The sequence below is a fragment of the Dama dama genome, chromosome 4 (assembly GCF_033118175.1).
Source record: "Dama dama isolate Ldn47 chromosome 4, ASM3311817v1, whole genome shotgun sequence".
In the NCBI taxonomy this organism is placed as follows: domain Eukaryota; kingdom Metazoa; phylum Chordata; class Mammalia; order Artiodactyla; family Cervidae; genus Dama; species Dama dama.
Genome location: NC_083684.1, coordinates 21,962,919 through 21,980,915, shown reverse-complemented (window position 1 = coordinate 21,980,915; position 17,997 = coordinate 21,962,919). Strand labels below are relative to the sequence as shown.

The following is a 17,997-nucleotide window of genomic DNA, read 5'->3' as shown; positions in this document are numbered from 1 at the left end:
TCACATATCTATAATAATCTTTCTATTTGGGCATTGTTGTTGTGGTTCAGCTGCTAAATCATGGTTCAGCTGCTAAGTCATGCCTGATTTTGCAACCTCATGGACTACAGTATGCCAGATTTTCCCTGTTCTTCAATATTTCCCAGAGTTTGCTCAAATCATGTCCATTGAGTCAGTGATGCCATCCAACCATCTCATCCTCTGTCATCCCCTTCTCCTCCTGACCTCAATCTTTCCCAGCATCAGGGTCTTTTCCAACAAGTCAGCTATTTGCATCAGGTGGCCAAAGAACTGGAGCTTCAGCTTCAGCACCAGTCCTTCCAATGAATATTCAGGGTTGATTATATATCTACATTACTAAGTTATTACAACTTTCCTTTTTGCTTTCCAATAGCCAAAAAATTTAAAGTTAGGCTTGAGATTCAATTCATATTTTACAGAGGACTCATCTCTTCTCCACCTGTAATGCAGGAGACCCCCGTTTGACTCCTGGGTCAGGAAGATCCCCTGGAGAAAGGATAGGCTACCCACTCCAGTATACATGGGCTTCCTTGGTGGCTCAGACAGTAAAGAATCGGCCTGCAATGAGGGAGACCTGGGTTTGATCCCTGGCTTGGGAAGATCCCCTGGAGGAGGGCATAGCAACCAACTCCAGTATTCTTGCCTGGAGAATCCCTATGGACAGAGCAGCCTGGAGGGTTACAGTCCATAGGGTGGCAAAGAGTCAGACATGACTGAGTGACTAAGCTCAGCTCATTCTCTTCTCCAAAACAGTTTTGGCTTAAAGTGTTTAAAGGTAGCCCCAAGGAGTAAAAACAGCCTTGCATAAATGAGGAAGGGAAAATTTTAAAATTAAAATACTGAATTTAACATGGAACAGCTAAAAAGACCACCTGGATATGTAACTCTGGGGATTAAGAATTAGTGTTATACTTTCTGCCTGTGGATGCCACTGAGTAAGCATCGTTGAAGTCTTTCCCTTCCACTGCCACCATGTCTAAGTCAAAGTCTCCCAAAGAGCCTGAACAGCTGCAAAAGCTCTTCATCAGAGGATTGAGCTTTGAAACAAATGATGAGCATCTGAGGAGCCATTCTGAGCAATGAGGAACACTCACAGACTGTGTGGTAATAAGGAATCCAAATGCCAAGTGCTGCAGAGGCTGCGGGTTTGTCACATATGCCTCTGCAGAGGAGGTGGACACAGCCATGAATGCAAGGCCACACACGGTGGATGGAAGAGTTGTGGAACCTAAGAGACCGTCTCAAGAGAAGATTCTCAAAGAGCTGGTGTCCACTTAACCGTGAAAAAGATTTTTGTTGGTGGCATTAAAGACACCAAAGAACATCACCTGAGAAATTATTTACAATAGTAGGGGAAAACTGAAGTGACTGAAATCATGACTGACCAAGGCAGTGGCAGAAAGAGAGGCTTTGCTTTTGTAACCTTTGATGAACATGATTCCATAGCCAACACTGTCATTCAGAAATACCACATTGTGAATGGCCACAACTGCAAAGAAAGAAAAGCCCTATCAAGGCTTGCCTAAGCAAGAGATGGCTAGTGCTTCATCCAACCAAAGAGGTCAAAGTGGTCTGGAAACTTTGATGGCAGCCATGGTGGTGGTGGATACTGGTGGCAGTGGGGATGGCTATAACAGATTTGGTAATGATGGAAGCAATTTTGGAGGTGGCGGAAGCTACAATGATTTTGGCAATTACAATAATCAATCTTCAAATTTTGGACCCATGAAAGGAGGAAACTTTGGAGGCAGAAGTTCTGGCTCCTATGATGGTGGAGGCCAATACTTTGCCAAACCAGGAAACCAAGGTGGCTGTGGTAGTTCCAGCAGCAGCAGTCCCTATGACAGTGGAAGAAGCTTTTAATTACTGCCAGGAAACAAGAGCTTAGCAGGAAAGGAGAGCCAGAGGAGTGATAGGTTACAACAGATTTGTGAACTCAGCCAAGCACAGTGGTAGCAGGGCCTAGTTGCTACAAAGAAGACATGTTTTAGACAATATCATGTATATGAGCAAAAACCTTGAGGACTGTATTTGTGATTAATTGTGTAACAGGTTATTTTGGTTTCTGTTTTATGGAAAGTGTAAAGTATTCCAATAAAGGGTTTTAATGTAGTTTTTTTTTTCCTTTTTTTTGCAGTCATGCTGTTGATTGTTAAATGTAATAGTCTAATCATGATGCTGAATAAATACTTTTTAAAAAAATGTGCTGTGTAAAGTTAATCTACTCTGAAGCCATTTCGGTAAACTAGCGCAACAGTGTAAAGTTAGAATTCTTTCAGGGTGATGCCAGGTTCCACTCAAAATTTATTTACAATCTGCTTTGGTGGAGAAGCTTTTGTCTTCAGATCCTTGTTGTAGTTGAACTGACAGTTACTGTGCTGTGAACTGGAGTTCACCTTTAAAAGAGTCACCCATGCAAAGTCATGGAGGTTTTTGGTTATTAATGACTGTTGGCACATCCTATGCGATATATTTAAATTGAATTATGGTACCAAATAATGTTATAGATGGGAATGAAGCTTGTGTATCATCCATTATCAGGTATAATCAATAAAAGATTTAATATCTTCAAAAAAAGAATTTGTGTTATAATAAGTAGGTAACTAATACATGAAGGAAAATGCAATTAAATCAAATAATATTAATATGAGATTTTGAAATGTAAGGAAATTTATTATAAGACTTAGAGAATAAACAGAAGAAGAAAGGAGAATTATTTGAAACAGTTCTAGACACCCTAGGAGAAACTAAAAGGAGTATGTTGTTCAAGGAAAAGTCAGATGAACAGAAAAATCAGGAGAGCAGGGAATGGTTGCTCAGGAAACATTCAGTTACACTGAGCTTAGAGCAATATATTCTTTTACCAAATCCTGAAAAGTATGAGGATGCTGCAAGAATGGGTTAAATGGTTAAATGTAATGAGATCACTTTTTAGAAAAAAGTTCTGAAGCTTATCTAAGAAATGCTAAATAATTCAAGAATTTGGACTAAAACAGATATGGGCAAACCTGGGGCTGAAAAGGGCAGATTAGGAAGGGAATGACAAAGGCATTAGGCTAAATCAAGCTTTAGTGATTGCTAAGCAAAGATATCCTTGAGACTTAGCACAATGTCACCAAGGTGGTACACCTTGCTGTTCTTTCCAACTTTAGGAAAACTTTTTATGACATTAAATTACAACATGATACAGTAAAAGTACCTTTGGATTTTGAAGCCAGCCACCTGGAATTTAGTTCTGGCTCCATTACCTTTGATCTGTATCACTTAAGGAATGGAGGGAGAAAAAAATCACCAAGTCTTCTAAACTTCAGTTTCCTCCTGTGTAAAAAGGCAGTAATGCTTCCTGCATGGGCTAAATAAAACTTACCCTGTAACTGTAGTGCCAGGGTTTAAAATTACTAGAGAACCGCTGAGCATGGAAGCTGAAGGGGAAGCCTCTATCCTTAGAACACTATGTGTATGGTTTCAGGGACCTAGGGGCAGTAATCATTTTTGACCAAGATGCAGTTCAGAAGGGATGCACACAGTGTGTGGCAAAGGAAGAAAGGGACATTTACCAAGTCAGTGAGCACAAGACTCTAGTGATTGCCAAGGCAACAGAGCGTGCTCTGATTCCTGCTAAGGAGAACTGCACGGCACAGAGACAGAGACTGGCAAAGAAAGTTAGAAGGCAAAGGGCAGTGTGAGCACTTTTAGCAAGAGTTGCTATATACTGTTTCAGGCTTTTCAAAACTATGAGAATAACTTAAGACTATAACAAGGATATTGCAGTAAGAAGTCCTTGGATCAGACCCAACTAGAAACTAGGATCAGATAATTAACTAGGATCGGATAGTTCTGGGAAGTCTTACAGCAATAGACTAAGAGTTGGGACTTAATCCCTGCCGGCAGCAGCTCTACATTCCACTCCCTGGCATGGGCACAGAAAGACACTGGCCTCCCTCCACCACTGCAGACACTACATCCATGAGAGCCACAGGGCTCAGGGCTCCTGCAGTTTCAAACTAGACACTGTCAGCAGAGGTGACAGATTTGAAACAGGCCTGTGAGTATTTGAGCTAAGAAGCATTGTGGGAAAAAAATTTTAAGTTATTTACAGCATTATACCATGGAAAATTAGAAGATGAATGTTAAATATATAAAATGCACCATGCAAAGCTAAAGAGCAAACTTCATTTCCCATCCGTTTGAATAAAATTGGCCTGCTACAATTAAGGTTAATTTTGCATGCAAAAGGTAGCAAAGAACATCACTTAATGATTTTCCAAGACTTGAAATAAAATCCTTAATGATTCCGTCTAAAGACGGGCACCTCGGTTACAGGAGAACAACTTGGAGTCTCTCTTTTTTCACTGTCATTGTTTAGTTGCTAAGTCCTGTCCGACTCTTTTGTGGCCCCGTGGACAGTAGTCTGCCAAGCGACTTCCCAACACCGTCACTTTCTAAGATTAATGGTAACTTTTACCCAAGAGCCTTTCTGAGTTTACCATAGTTTTTATAAACTGAAAAAACCCTACTCTAAATATTTTATATCGAAAATGTCAGTGGGACCACACTGGCATATATTAAATAGTTATTAAAAAGCAGAAAGGGACCTGATAAATAACTACTGAAAAGGCAAATTTTAAAAAATCACCTTTTCCAATCTTATACACTGTCTTGAATTTGACTCATAATTTGGAACGCTGAGAACTTATAGCTAAAATATATTTTCTTGCTATATTTAGTATTTGCCTGAATTTAATGTCTGAATTATTTCTCTCCTTTATTGTCTTCCTTATACATTGTTACTATTCTACTCTGTATAAACATGCCTCATATGAATCATAAAACTTATAGAAAAGTTTGTATGTTAGTTGACCAGAGTTTAACAAAAAATCCTTTTTATTTCAATCTGTTATTAAAATATTCTTAAATGTGACTACTTTCATTTCAATGTTTACTTACACATTATTCAAATTTCTGATAAATATCAACTCAATAATTACAACTTCATAAAGTAGAATACATTATTATCTTCATTTTATAAAAGAGGGAAACTGAGGCAGAGATGTTATACGGCAAGTAATCTGGAGCAGATTTTAGAATCAACTTAATCTTTTTGTGTGTCATTATTTCTTCTATTCAAAGAAGTATTGTGCTGCAGATTTCTCTTAACCAGTGTTTCCTAAACTGTTTCTCTACTTCATTTAAGTCTTGATGATCTAAACTGACCTACAGCTGATAACCTTTAGGTTATTAAACTTTTTAGTGTGAAATGGATAGGACTAACTGAGCTACGTTTTTTAGTTAAACAAAATATAAAGGGTGTGAGTAACTCTCGTTGGGATAAAAATCAGCTCTATAACATGAAAAGGAATTTTAGATGCGATGCATTTACAACTGCTGTTTGGCAATTTTAATGTACTTGACCTTTCAAACAGTGTCATTTCAAAGAGGAAAAAGAAAAAATGACTTGGTTGAACAGAAAGGTCAAGTCTTAGACTGAATACTGATATGCATGTCCTGACACAGTGTGAAGCTGGCGAAGACACTCATATGCTCTTTTCTTACATCTGTTAATGGGTACTGAGAGGAGACTCTTCCTTTAATTTTAAGTGAATTTCACCTGAATTATATTAATATATAGAAAAAAAGAGAGATGAAAACTACACAGAAACCAGAGTTCCAATCTAGTTCTTTGATTTTCATTCACATTCCACACATTCAAATCAAAAATAGAAAACAAAACACTCAGAAATCAGCAAATTACCTCGAATGCAGCTCTGTGCTGCCATTATTATATTTGCTTCCTCTTTCCCAGACACCGAAGTCAGGTACCCGGTAAACTCTTTCTACACAAAATACAAGGTTCTGAATAAAAGAGACCTAAAAGAAAAAAAAAATGAAACATAAGGACATGTGAAATAACAGGACCTTTAGATACTGATATTCAGATAATAATACTTGGAATCTAAAATGTCAGGTGTTAAATAAATCTAAAAATTTGGAGATAAAAAGGTATTTCTCAGTTCTAAAATGAGTCAATCTCATGTTAGATCAACTTAGATTCTTGAGTCTACTACTCCTGAAATCTAATCTTCCTCCTGCCTTTCCTATATACCTATAAATATCCATTTTTATACACTCAACAGCTTACAGTTTGAGATGGGCCCAACCAATTAGCAGGGAGTCACAGCTTTTATGTAAAGATTTCAGACATCTGATTAAATTTATACTTTCAACAGTAACTATGGAAAGTAAAGATTATAGTCAGTTCTTACTTAATGAAAGTTTATTCATGTTAATAAGAACACTATTTTATGTGGGCTACTAGTCTTAATTACAGGGTTTTTAATTTAGTCATCATGTTTGATTCAATATAGAAAAATGAATATGTGCACCTGCCTACCCTTTATCTCATTATCCCTCTTAAGTGGCAATACATATTCCCCCACCTCCACCCTACACACCTAATAAATAACATGTATGTACTTTTAAGAAAGACACAATAATAACACTAAAAAACCAAGTTAAGGTTCCACCAGCAGACTAGAAACTTGACAAATTATAGGAAGAGAGAAAGCAGTAGGAAAGAATTGATTGAGAAATCAGAGCAGAGGAAAGAAAACACAGCCTCTTAAAATGATTCTCCCCTGTTCTCTAGGGTCTCTAAGTCTCTAAGCCCAGAGTCAACAAATACATTGATCAAGAGTAGACGAGGAAGCAGTCTAACCTAGACTCTCTCACAAATGATGAATGGTTGAGGCAGCTGAATCCATGACTGTTTCATTCTCAATCCCAACACAAACATATCTGCCCTCAGAGCCTAGAACAGCTCGAACGTTTCAGTGAAGGAGAAAGCAACGAGGGTGCTGGAGCCTCACAGAAACAGAACAGAGCAATATAGGTTTCAAAAAACACACATCTATCCCATCACTTCTCTATCAAAGAATAGAGCATTACACGCCTACAGTAAACTTTTTCTTACTTCAAATATTGGGGAGGGTCTTCTCAGCTTTCCCAATTTCTTGTTCAGTTCAGTCACTCAGTCGTGTCCGACTCTTTGCGACCCCATGAATCGCAGCACAGCAGGCCTCCCTGTCCATCACCAACTCCCAGAGTTTACTCAAACTCATGTCCATCGAGTTGGTGATGCCATCCAGCCATCTCATCCTCTGTCGTCCCCTTCTCCTCCTGCCCCCAATCCCTCCCAGCATCAGGGTCTTTTCCAATGAGTCAACTCTTCGCATGAGGTGGCCAAAGTATTGGAGTTTCAGCTTCAACATCAGTCCTTCCAATGAACACCCAGGACTGATCTGCTTTAGGATGGACTGGTTGGATCTCCTTGCAGTCCAAGGTACTCTCAAGAGTCTTCTCCAACACCACACTTCAAAAGCATCAATTTCTCGGCGCTCAGCCTTCTTCACAGTCCAGCTCTCACATTCATACACGACCACTGGAAAAACCTAGCCTTGACTAGATGGACCTTTGTTTGCAAAGTAATGTCTCTGCTTTTTAATATGCTATCTAGGTTGGTCATAACTTTCCTTCCAAGGAACAAGCATCTTTTAATTTCATGGCTGCAATCACCATCTGCAGTGATTTTGGAACCCAAAAAAATAAAGTCTGACACAGTTTCCACTATTTCCCCACCTATTTCCCATGAAGTGATGGGACCAGATGCCATGATCTTAGTTTTCTGAATATTGAGCTTTAAGCCAACTTCTTCACTCTCCTCTTTCACTTTCATCAAGAGGCTTTTTAGTTCCTCTTCACTTTCTGCCATAAGGGTGGTGTCATCTGCATATCTAAGATTATTGATATTTCTTCCGGCAATCTTGATTCCAGCTTGTGCTTCTTCCAGCCCATGCTCATCTATCTGAGCATGACTGTGTTGTTCATGGCCACCAAAAAATTTTAAATCTTATAAACCACAGGATAGTGGGGAAATTAGTTCCACAGTGGCATTTATGGACCGAGGTTTCTTCCACCATTTACTCTATAATTCTCTGGGGTTTTCTGAGGATGAGGGAAGGAGCAGGCAAAAGAAGAGAATTTACTTTTATCTACTATCCACACCAATTCATGTTTTCCTCAACTCACATTATCAGTCAAAATTTCTTCAAATACTGCCTTTCCTCAATTTTCTCTTTCCTTTTTATTCTTGTACCTTCTCATTCTATCCTCATTTATTCTCAAATTCCTTTCATATTTGCTATCTTTTGACATTCTGGATAATTTCCCAAGAATTATTTTCTAGTACATAAATTTTTTCTTCAACAATGTCCAATCTACTCTTTAATATGTTCATTAATGTTTTAGTTGTTCATATCTATCACTTCTAAAAATATTATTTCTCTTTAGTATATTTTTTATTCCAGCACTTCACCCATCTAATTCATACTACATTTAAGTATCAATCTCAATGGTGATATTTCCTGGAAGAAAAAAACTTCCTTGATTCCCTAAGTCTGGATGAAATATCTATCTTATTCATCATTTTTACCCTAGCATCTATCATTGTTTCTTATACATCGAAGTTCTTCATGAAATACGTGAACAAAATTGGCATATAATATACACATCTGTAAACACTGACAGAAAAGCCACTGATGAGTTATTTTTGTAACTGTGTTATACTATTACAAGTTATAACTGCAGGGACATCCAATTCTAAAGACCTTTCATCCAGAGATTTCAAAGAAAAAATTATTTACATCATCCTAGTAAATATACCACCAGGCTGCTTGGCTCAGATTGTAAAGAATCTGCCTGCAATGCATGTGACCTGGGTTCAATCCCTGGGTTGGGAAGATCCCCTGGAGAAGGGAGAAGGCTACCCACTCCATCATTCTTGCCTGGACAATGGCACGGAGAGAGGAGCCTGGTGGGCTACAGTCCATGGGGGTCACAAAGAGTTGGACATGACTGAGCGGTTAACACCTTCACTTTCAGTAAATATACTGAAATAAATTACATAATCTATGCCAGTCCAAAAATACTGCAACCAACTGAAAAATAATAGCCATTTTTCAATACTGTTAAAAACCAAATAATACAACTTGATTTCAAATACCCATAAAGGCCTTTACTAATTTTTAACTGAGCAAAGTGGAATTCTCATGATACAGTAAGCGGAAAAATACTAAACTCTTCCCTTAAAATAATCCAGGAAGGCAACGTGGAGACACTGAATAAAAATAAAGGGATTTCAGAACTGGAAACCAATATCCTCAAAGAATGTTACTCACAAATCAAATATTTGAATGTAAAATTTAGCACCTCATCATTAGCGACTTCATTCCCATGGCAATTGAGAATCTATGGCTAATAGTAACAGAATTGAAATGTACTAAAGTTGTAGAGCTATGATTAAGGAAAAAAAGAGATAACAGGTTACTGCAAAGGTTATTCTGTCACACTGTGGAATATTAATGGCACTTTTGTGTTTAACTCTTAATGAGAAACATAGGAAGATTATATATCCTAAAGTGAAAGTGAAGTCACTAAGTCATGTCCAACATCTTGTAAACAAATGAACCGTAGCCCGCCAAGCTCCTCCATCCATGGGATTTTCAAGGCAAGAATAGTGAAGTGAGTTGCCATGTCCTTCTCCAGGGGATCTTCCTGACCCAGGGAAGATCCTTATGTATCTTAAGTAGCACTTAATTACATGGAAAAGGAACTGTTCAAAATTTTAGTTATTTTCTCATGGAAACTTCAGTTCAGTTCAGTCGCTCAGTCGTGTTCGACTCTTTGCAACCCCATGAATCACAGCACGCCAGGCCTCCCTGTCCCTCACCAACTCCCAGAGTTTACTCAAACTCATGTCCATCGAGTCGGTGATGCCATCCAGCCATCTCATCCTCTGTCGTCCCCTTCTCCTCCTGCCCCCAATCCCTCCCAGCATCAGGGTCTTTTCCAATGAGTCACCTCTTCGCATGAGGTGGCCAAAGTATTGGAGTTTCAGCTTCAACATCAGTCCTTCCAATGAACACCCAGGACTGATCTGCTTTAGGATGGACTGGTTGGATCTCCTTGCTGTTCAAGGTACTCTCAAGAGTCTTCTCCAACACCACACTTCAAAAGCATCAATTTCTCGGCGCTCAGCCTTCTTCACAGTCCAGCTCTCACATCCATACATGACCACTGGAAAAACCATAGCTTTGACTAGACGGACCTTTGTTGGCAAAGTAATGTCTCTGCTTTTTAATATGCTGTCTAGGTTGGTCATAACTTTCCTTCCAAGGAGTAAGCGTCTTTTAATTTCACAGCTGCAATCACCATCTGCAGTGATTTTGGAGCCCAAAAAAATAAAGTCTGACACAGTTTCCACTGTTTCCCCATCTATTTCCCATGAAGTGATGGGACCAGATGCCATGATCTTAGTTTTCTGAATGTTGAGCTTTAAGCCAACTTCTTCACTCTCCTCTTTCACTTTCATCAAGAGGCTTTTTAGTTCCTCTTCACTTTCTGCCATAAGGGTGGTGTCATCTGCATATCTGAGGTTATTGATATTTCTCCCAGCAACCTTGATTCCAGCTTGTGATTCTTCCAGCCCAGCATTTCTCATGATGTACTCTGCATATAAGTTAAATAAGCAGGGTGACAATATACAGCCTTGACATACTCCTTTCCCTATTTGGAACCAGTCTGTTGTTCCATGTCCAGTTCTAACTGTTGCTTCCTGACCTGCATATAGGTTTCTCAAGAGGTGGGTTAGGTGGTCTGGTATTCCCATCTCTTTCAGAATTTTCCAGTTTGTTGTGATCCACATAGTCAAAGGCTTTGGCATAGTCAATAAAGCAGAAATAGATGTTTTTCTGGAACTCTCTTGCTTTTTCGATGATCCAGTGGATGTTGGCAATTTGATGTCTGGTTCCTCTGTCTTTTCTAAAACCAGCTTGAACATCTGGAGGTTCACAGTTCACATATTGTTGAAGACTTGCTTGAAGAATTTTGAGCATTACTTTACTAGCATGTGTTATCATATGTAAAATAGATAGCTAATGGGAAATTGCTATACGTCTCAGGAAACTCAAACAGGGGCTCTGTATCAATCTAGAAGGGTGGGATGGGGAAGGAAATGGGAGGGAGGTTCGAGAGGGAAGGGGATATATGTATACCTATGGCTGATTTATTTTGACAGAAAACAACAAAATTCTGTAAAGCAATTATCCTTCAATTAGAAAATAAATATTTTAAAAAGAAAAAAAATAAAGGAAAAAGATTGAGTTACTTTCAGAGGTTCTTGCTTTCCACTTACAGTGTTGCTGTTGTTCAGCTGCACAGTCATGTCTCTTTGTGACCCCATGGACTGCAGCACACCAGGCCTCCCTGTCCTTCACCATCTCCCAGAGCTTGCTGAAACTCATGTTTAGTGTGATGCCATCCAGGCATCTCAGCCTCTGTCATCCCCTTCTCCTCCTGCTTTCAATCTTTCCCAGCATCAGGGTCTTTTCCAGTGAATTGGCTCTTCACATCAGGTAGCCAAAGAATTGGAGCTTCAGCTTCAGCATCAGTCCTTCCAATGAATATTCAGGACTGATTTCCTTTAGGAAATCAAGATTGCTGGGAGAAATATCAATAACCTCAGATATGCAGATGACACCACCCTTATGGCAGAAAGTGAAGAGGAAGTAAAAAGCCTCTTGATGAAAGTGAAAGAGGAGAGTGAAAAGGTTGGCTTAAAGCTCAACATTCAGAAAACTAAGATCATGGCATCTGGTCCCATCACTTCATGGGAAATCAGTGATTTCCTGTAGGAAATCAATCCTTTGATCTCCTTGTAGTGAAGTGACTCTCAAGAGTCTTTTCCAACACCACAGTTCAAAAGCAACAATTCTTCAGCACTCAGCTTCCTTTATGGTCCAACTCTCACATCCATACATGACTACTGGAAAAACCACAGCTTTGACCATACAGACCTTTGTGGGCAAAATAATGTCTCTGCTTTTTAACACACTGCCTATGTTTGTCATAGTGTTTCTTCCAAGGAGCAAGTATCTTTTCATTTCAAGGCTGCCGTCTCCATCCACAGTGATTTTGGAGCCCAAGAAAATAAAGTCTGTCACTGTTTCCACTTTTTCCTCTTCTATTTGCCATAAAGTGATGGGACTGGAAGGCAAGGTCTTAGTTTTTTGAATGTCGAGTTTTAAGCCAGCTTCCTCACTCTCCTCTTTCACCTTCATCAAGAGGTTCTTTAGTTCCTCTTTGCTTTCTGCCAAGGATGGTATCATCTTCCCATCTGAGGTTATTGATATTTCTCCTGGCACTCTTGATTCTAGCTTGTGCTTCATCCAGGCCAGCATTTTGCATGATGTACTCTGCATATAAGTTAAATAAGCAGGGTGACAAAATACAGCCTTGATGTACTTCTTTCCCAATTTGGAACCAGACCATTGTTTCATGTGCGGTTCTGTTGTTTCTTGACCTGCATACAGGTTTCTCAGGAGACGGTAACGTGGCCTGGTATTCCCATGTCTTTAAGAATTTTCCACAGTTTGTTGTGATCCACACAGTCAAAGGCTTTGCATAGTCAATGAAGCAAAAGTAGATGCTTTTCTGGAATTCTCTTGCTTTTTCTATGATCCAACGGATGTTGATAATTTGATCTCTTGTTCCTCTGCCTTCTCTAAATCCAGCTTGTACATCTGGAGGTTCTTGGTTCACGTACTCTTGAAGCCTAACTTGGAGGATTTTGAGCATTACCTTGCTAGCATGTGAAATCAGTGCAACTGTGCGGTAATTTGAATATTCTTTGGCATGGCCATTCTTTGGCATCGCCCTTCTTATTTCAGATTATTACAGTAATTTGGACTAATTATGAAAGCTAAGTTTTATGCTGTAATTAAAAAACGATCACTCAAAATGTACTTTACAGCAAAACAGAACAATATATTTTTTCGTTTCACCAATACGAATAAATTCTGCTTCACAAGAAGTCATTTTACTGTTCAAATAGAAATCTTTTCTAAAATGGATACTTTCCAAGGAAGCAAGACATTCCTTATATGTAATTCTAAAGTAATTGTAATACTGTTTAATAGATTAAATATATTATTATAAAAAATTACTGATTTTATATTCCTTTCTTATTTCAAATAAAGAAGTAAATTCATATTAAGCAATGACCATTTTATGAATTTTAGATAATTTGTATTTTCCAGTAATAAGTAAAGAGGCCATTCCAGCTTGTGTTGTTGTTGAGTTGCTAAGTCATGTCTAACTCTTTGTGACTCCATGAACTGGAGCACGCCACGCTCCCGTGTCCTTCACGATCTTCCAGAGTCCCGCTTACTATGCCTCATAAAATTGTCATTTGAAAAACTTTATCAGCTTTACTACAGTAACAATTAACATTTGTGAGTATGTCTGATGGTGACTCTATTTTTTATTTGGGTAAAGAAATCTCCACCAATATACTAGTCACAATTTTTTTTTTAAATTTCCCAACATTATCTTGAAAGGAAAGGCTATCACAGTAACAATTAAAAATCCATTTTAGTCCTATGACTACCATTTAAATATCCCATCTCTTCTATATCCTATCAAAACCACACAAGCAGGACTTCTCTGGTGGTCCAGTGGTTAAGAATCTACCTGCCAATGCAGGAGACACAGGTTCTATTCCTGGTCTGGAAGGATGACATGTGTCCTGGGGAAATTAAACCTATGCTCCACAACTACTGAAGCCCACGTGCTCTAGATTCCATGTGTCACAACTACTGAGTGCACACCTAGAGCCCGTGCTCCCCAACAAGACAAGTCACTGCAATGAGAAGCCCATGGACCACAACGAAGAGTAGCTTGCTGCAACTAAAGAAAACCCACGTGCAACAATGAAGACCCAGAACAGCCAAAAAGAAAGTTTAAAAATAAAAATTTATTCATTAATTAATTTAGGGAAAACACTTAAAAACCAAAACTAGCAAACAAAATTCAATTTAAAAAATTTCAGAAGATAAATATGGAACCAGAAACAAATATTTATGTGTGGGAAACATTTTTATTTGGTCAATAAACTTATTTTTAAAAATTCAGAGACTGGCTTAGAAAAGAGCTCAAGAGATCATCTATACCAAATATGTCTTTCTGGGTATGTCCATTTTTAGCAATTATTGGAAATCACTTTTATTAACAAAAGATCTCCAAGGCCCTCTTTTCCAAATACTAAATAAAAAAAATCTGAATCCTCTCCAATGCCTGTAAAGTCAACTTAGATTACAGCAACCCAAACTAGGTGCAGTACTTCAAAAAAAGTTTACCCATCTGTGGGTAATAATCTTCATATTAAATAACAAGTAACAATAATAAATCATAACAAAAAATCATAACAAGAAACCTCTAAAATAACCTCTAAAATAAATAGTCTAAATTATATATACATAAGAATCACTAAAAGAAAGATGGATTATCATTTGAGGTATGAATAATGTGAAAGCTTTGAGAAAGAGAGCATGGGATGGGAGTGATATGTGGGACACAGAATGGTAGCATTGATAAGACAGTGAATTTGACTGGACTGGTCTTCTAGGGGACAATCTTCCATCAACAGGTCAACATTTTGTCTATTTCAAATTATCTGTATTTATCAGTGACTAAGTGACTAAACTGAACTGACTGACTGACCAATCTATATATTGGTGTGTATATGGTAGGCTTGTTGTTCAGTCACTAAGTTGTGTCCAACTTTTTGCAACCCCATGGACTGCAGCACACCAGGCTTCCCCATCCTCCACCATCTCCCAGAGTTCATATCCATAGTCAGTGATGCTATCTAACCATCTCATCCTCTGCTGCCCTCTTCTCCTTTTGCCCTCAATCCTTTCCTCCATCAGGGTCTTTCCCAGTGAGCCAGCTCTTTGCATCAGGTGGCCAAAGTATTGGAGCTTCACCTTTAGCATCATTACTGCCAATGAATATTTAGGAGATTTAATTGATTTCCTTTAGGAGTGCCTGGTTTGATCTCCCTGCTGTCCAATGGACTCTTAAGAGTCTTTTCCAGCACCACAACTCAAAAGCATCTATTCATCTGTGCTCAGTCTTTTTTATGGTCCAACTTTCACATCTGTACATGACTACTGGATAAACTATAGCTTTGAATATACAGACTTTTGTTAGCAAAGTGTTATCTTTGCTTTTTAATATACTGTCTAGGTTTGTCAAAGCTATCATTGGCTTGAAAGTTGAAAGTTATCATTCAGTCGTGCCCGACTCTTTGCGACCCCATGGACTGTAGCCTACCAGGCTCCTCCCTCCATGGGATTCTCCAGGCAAGAATACTGGAGTAGGTTGCCATTTCCTTCTCCATTGTTGGCTTAGGAGGCACTAAATCTCTTTAAGACATGACCACCACCACAACAAAACAAAATGAGGTAAAATAGACCTTCTTTAATCAAGAAAAGCTGAGTTTTGGGGTGAGAGAAAAGGGTAAGAGAATATCTCAAGCAAAGTAATTTCCTTATTCCACACTTACACTGTGAAAATTCAATACACTGTAAATGGACAAGCAAAGAAAGCAAATAACCATGTGCAATAAGTAAGGTGACCATTAGCCACATGCGGCTGATTGCCATCAACTAGTCCCAATTGAGATGAACTTTCAGTGTAAAGATTTTGAAGACCTACCACAACATAAAGAGTATATAAAATATATTATTAAAACAAATTTCATCTGTTACTTTGATTTTAGCTACTAAAAATATTTAATTACATATGTGGCTCACATTCTGTTTTGATTGGAGAGCACAACTATACAGGCTGGAAAAATAAATAAATGCTTTCCCAATCTGACTGTTCAGCTGGAGGTGGCCTCACAATAGCTCTGACCAACAGGCATAAGAAGACGTCTCTTAGGGACTTTTGGAAGGCTTTTGATGTTTCTGATAAAAAGGGCTACTTCTGATTAAAAGTAGCTAATACATCAACTTTATCAACCTTCCCCCCGCTTTTTGCCATGATGCCTGTAGTTAAAGCAGCCATTCTGAGATGATGAAGAGAAGAGAAACTGATGGACCAAGGAGCTAATCATTTCCAACACTGCATTATATAAGAAAAACAAGCACGTTTCCTTTAAGCCACTGCAGACATCCCCAACAGACATAGGATGAAATAGTCTACTATTTCATAATGAACTGTGATATTAGAAGGGCCAGGATCAAAGAAAAATTTCAGATATTCATATGACAAGCTTCATTAAATATGACAACCTTAAATTTATTCAATAATAGCTAGCTGCATAGCCAAAAAAATTAAAAGAGCATTTCTATGTAATCACTTGATAGTTTTGTGTTAGTTTTTTAAAAAAGTCAAAGACACTAATTTGGACATAGGTAAAAATTCACTGATTGTGAAATCAGTGAAGTGACAAGCATTATCAAGGTAATAGCTGAATTCTAAGAACTTCTCAAATATACTGTTAAAAATGAGTATAAATATTCAGCAAAACAAACTGTATACCAATACTACTGTTACAAAAGATAAAATGCCTAAGCAAACTCCTGACTTACAATAGGTGTTCACTCAATATTTGAGAATGAGTGAACAGGAGGCATTTAGTCACACGTTTCTGACACATGCTACAGAATCTCAGACGGCCACTAAATGTGCTATTTACAGATGTTTAAGTGTGGTAAAATGTTTGCAGAATATTGAAGCTTATTTTTTAAAAAACTGAGGTATAACTGATGTAACAATATTATATAAAAATCAGATATACAATTAAGTTCCTTTTTACTGCAGTTATAAAAATACATTAGGGTTAACTGAGTTTATAGAAAGAGTAAACTGCAGGATAAAAAGCTGTTGGGGGGGGTGAGGTATGAAGAGAAATTTACATTAAAAATAATTACAAATGGGAATTCAATTCAGAGAATAACAAAGATCTCAGAAAAACTAGTCATCCATAAAAGCAATAGGAATACTGACAAAAATCATAAAAATCAACTCTTTCAGAACTCTGAAACTTAAACAAGAGCTTGTAACAATGCAAGGAGCATTAAATAAAGAAATCTCGTGTAAGTAGACTAAGCATTGGAATGTATTGAATGGCTCTGTTTTCTATTCCCTCTCCCTTGCTTTATCGTAGCCTCATAGTAGTTATGAAAATTAGCAGACTAAATTCACCAGAAGGAACAAAAAAGGTTTGGAACTCACCCAAATCACTGTCTTGGTAAACTGTCACTATTTGAAGATCTGACAGCTTTCTGGATACATTCACTCAGAGAGGTTTTCTTTAAATGATCTGACCTGGAGCTTGTACAATGCACACAGCCTTATCCCTAGGCATATATTACATAGCTGCCTAGGCATAATGAGTGGCCACTATTTAATATTTCAACTATCTAAAAATTTTCTTTTTAAAAGATGGGCCCTGAGAAGTCCATAGTGGGCTGTGTAAATCTCCAATATATTCCTGGCAAGCCATAAGGATGTGCACATGTGTACAGTTGTGCTTTCCTGGCAGCTTAAGTGGTAAAGAATCCACCTACAATGCAGGAGACCCCAGTTCAACTCCTGGGTCAGGAAGCTCCCCTGGAGGAAGGCATGACATTCCACTCCAGTATTCTTGCCTGGAGAATCCCATGGACAGAGGAGCCTGGTGGGCTACAGCTCATGGGGTCACAGAGTCGGACATGAATGAGCGACTAAGCACAGCACACAGTTGTGTTCATAATTAGAAAAGACCTGAGACCTAATCTCACACCTCCATCTGAACTTAAAGCTTTGCAAAAGTAGCAAGTGAAGGTTAAAGGAGAGTTACATACATCTACAAAGAACTGAAGATGATTTGGTGAGAAAAACATCTCACTAATAGGGAGAATCAGTAAAGATGTAGAAATTATAGTAAGGAACCAAAATTTAAAAAATGAGTTTAAAGGGCAATAATAAGAATTGCATTCAATAATTATATCAAATCACTGAATTCAATAATTATGCCAAAATCACTCCAAATTATTCTTGAGTCACCATGGAATGAGACTACAAATCAAT

At 38.2% G+C, this 17,997-nt stretch overlaps 1 protein-coding gene across 4 annotated transcripts in view; it reads right to left on the bottom strand.

Annotated features, from left to right (window-relative positions):
- The window catches only part of PHKB (phosphorylase kinase regulatory subunit beta), a 218,252-nt gene that overhangs the window by 142,861 nt on the left and 57,394 nt on the right, over positions 1-17,997 (bottom strand). For all 4 annotated transcript variants that reach the window (XM_061138445.1, XM_061138447.1, XM_061138444.1 and 1 more), the window contains one exon: positions 5,774-5,889. In XM_061138445.1, coding sequence (XP_060994428.1) covers positions 5,774-5,889 — 116 coding nt within the window. The remainder of the gene's footprint in view (positions 1-5,773; positions 5,890-17,997) is intronic.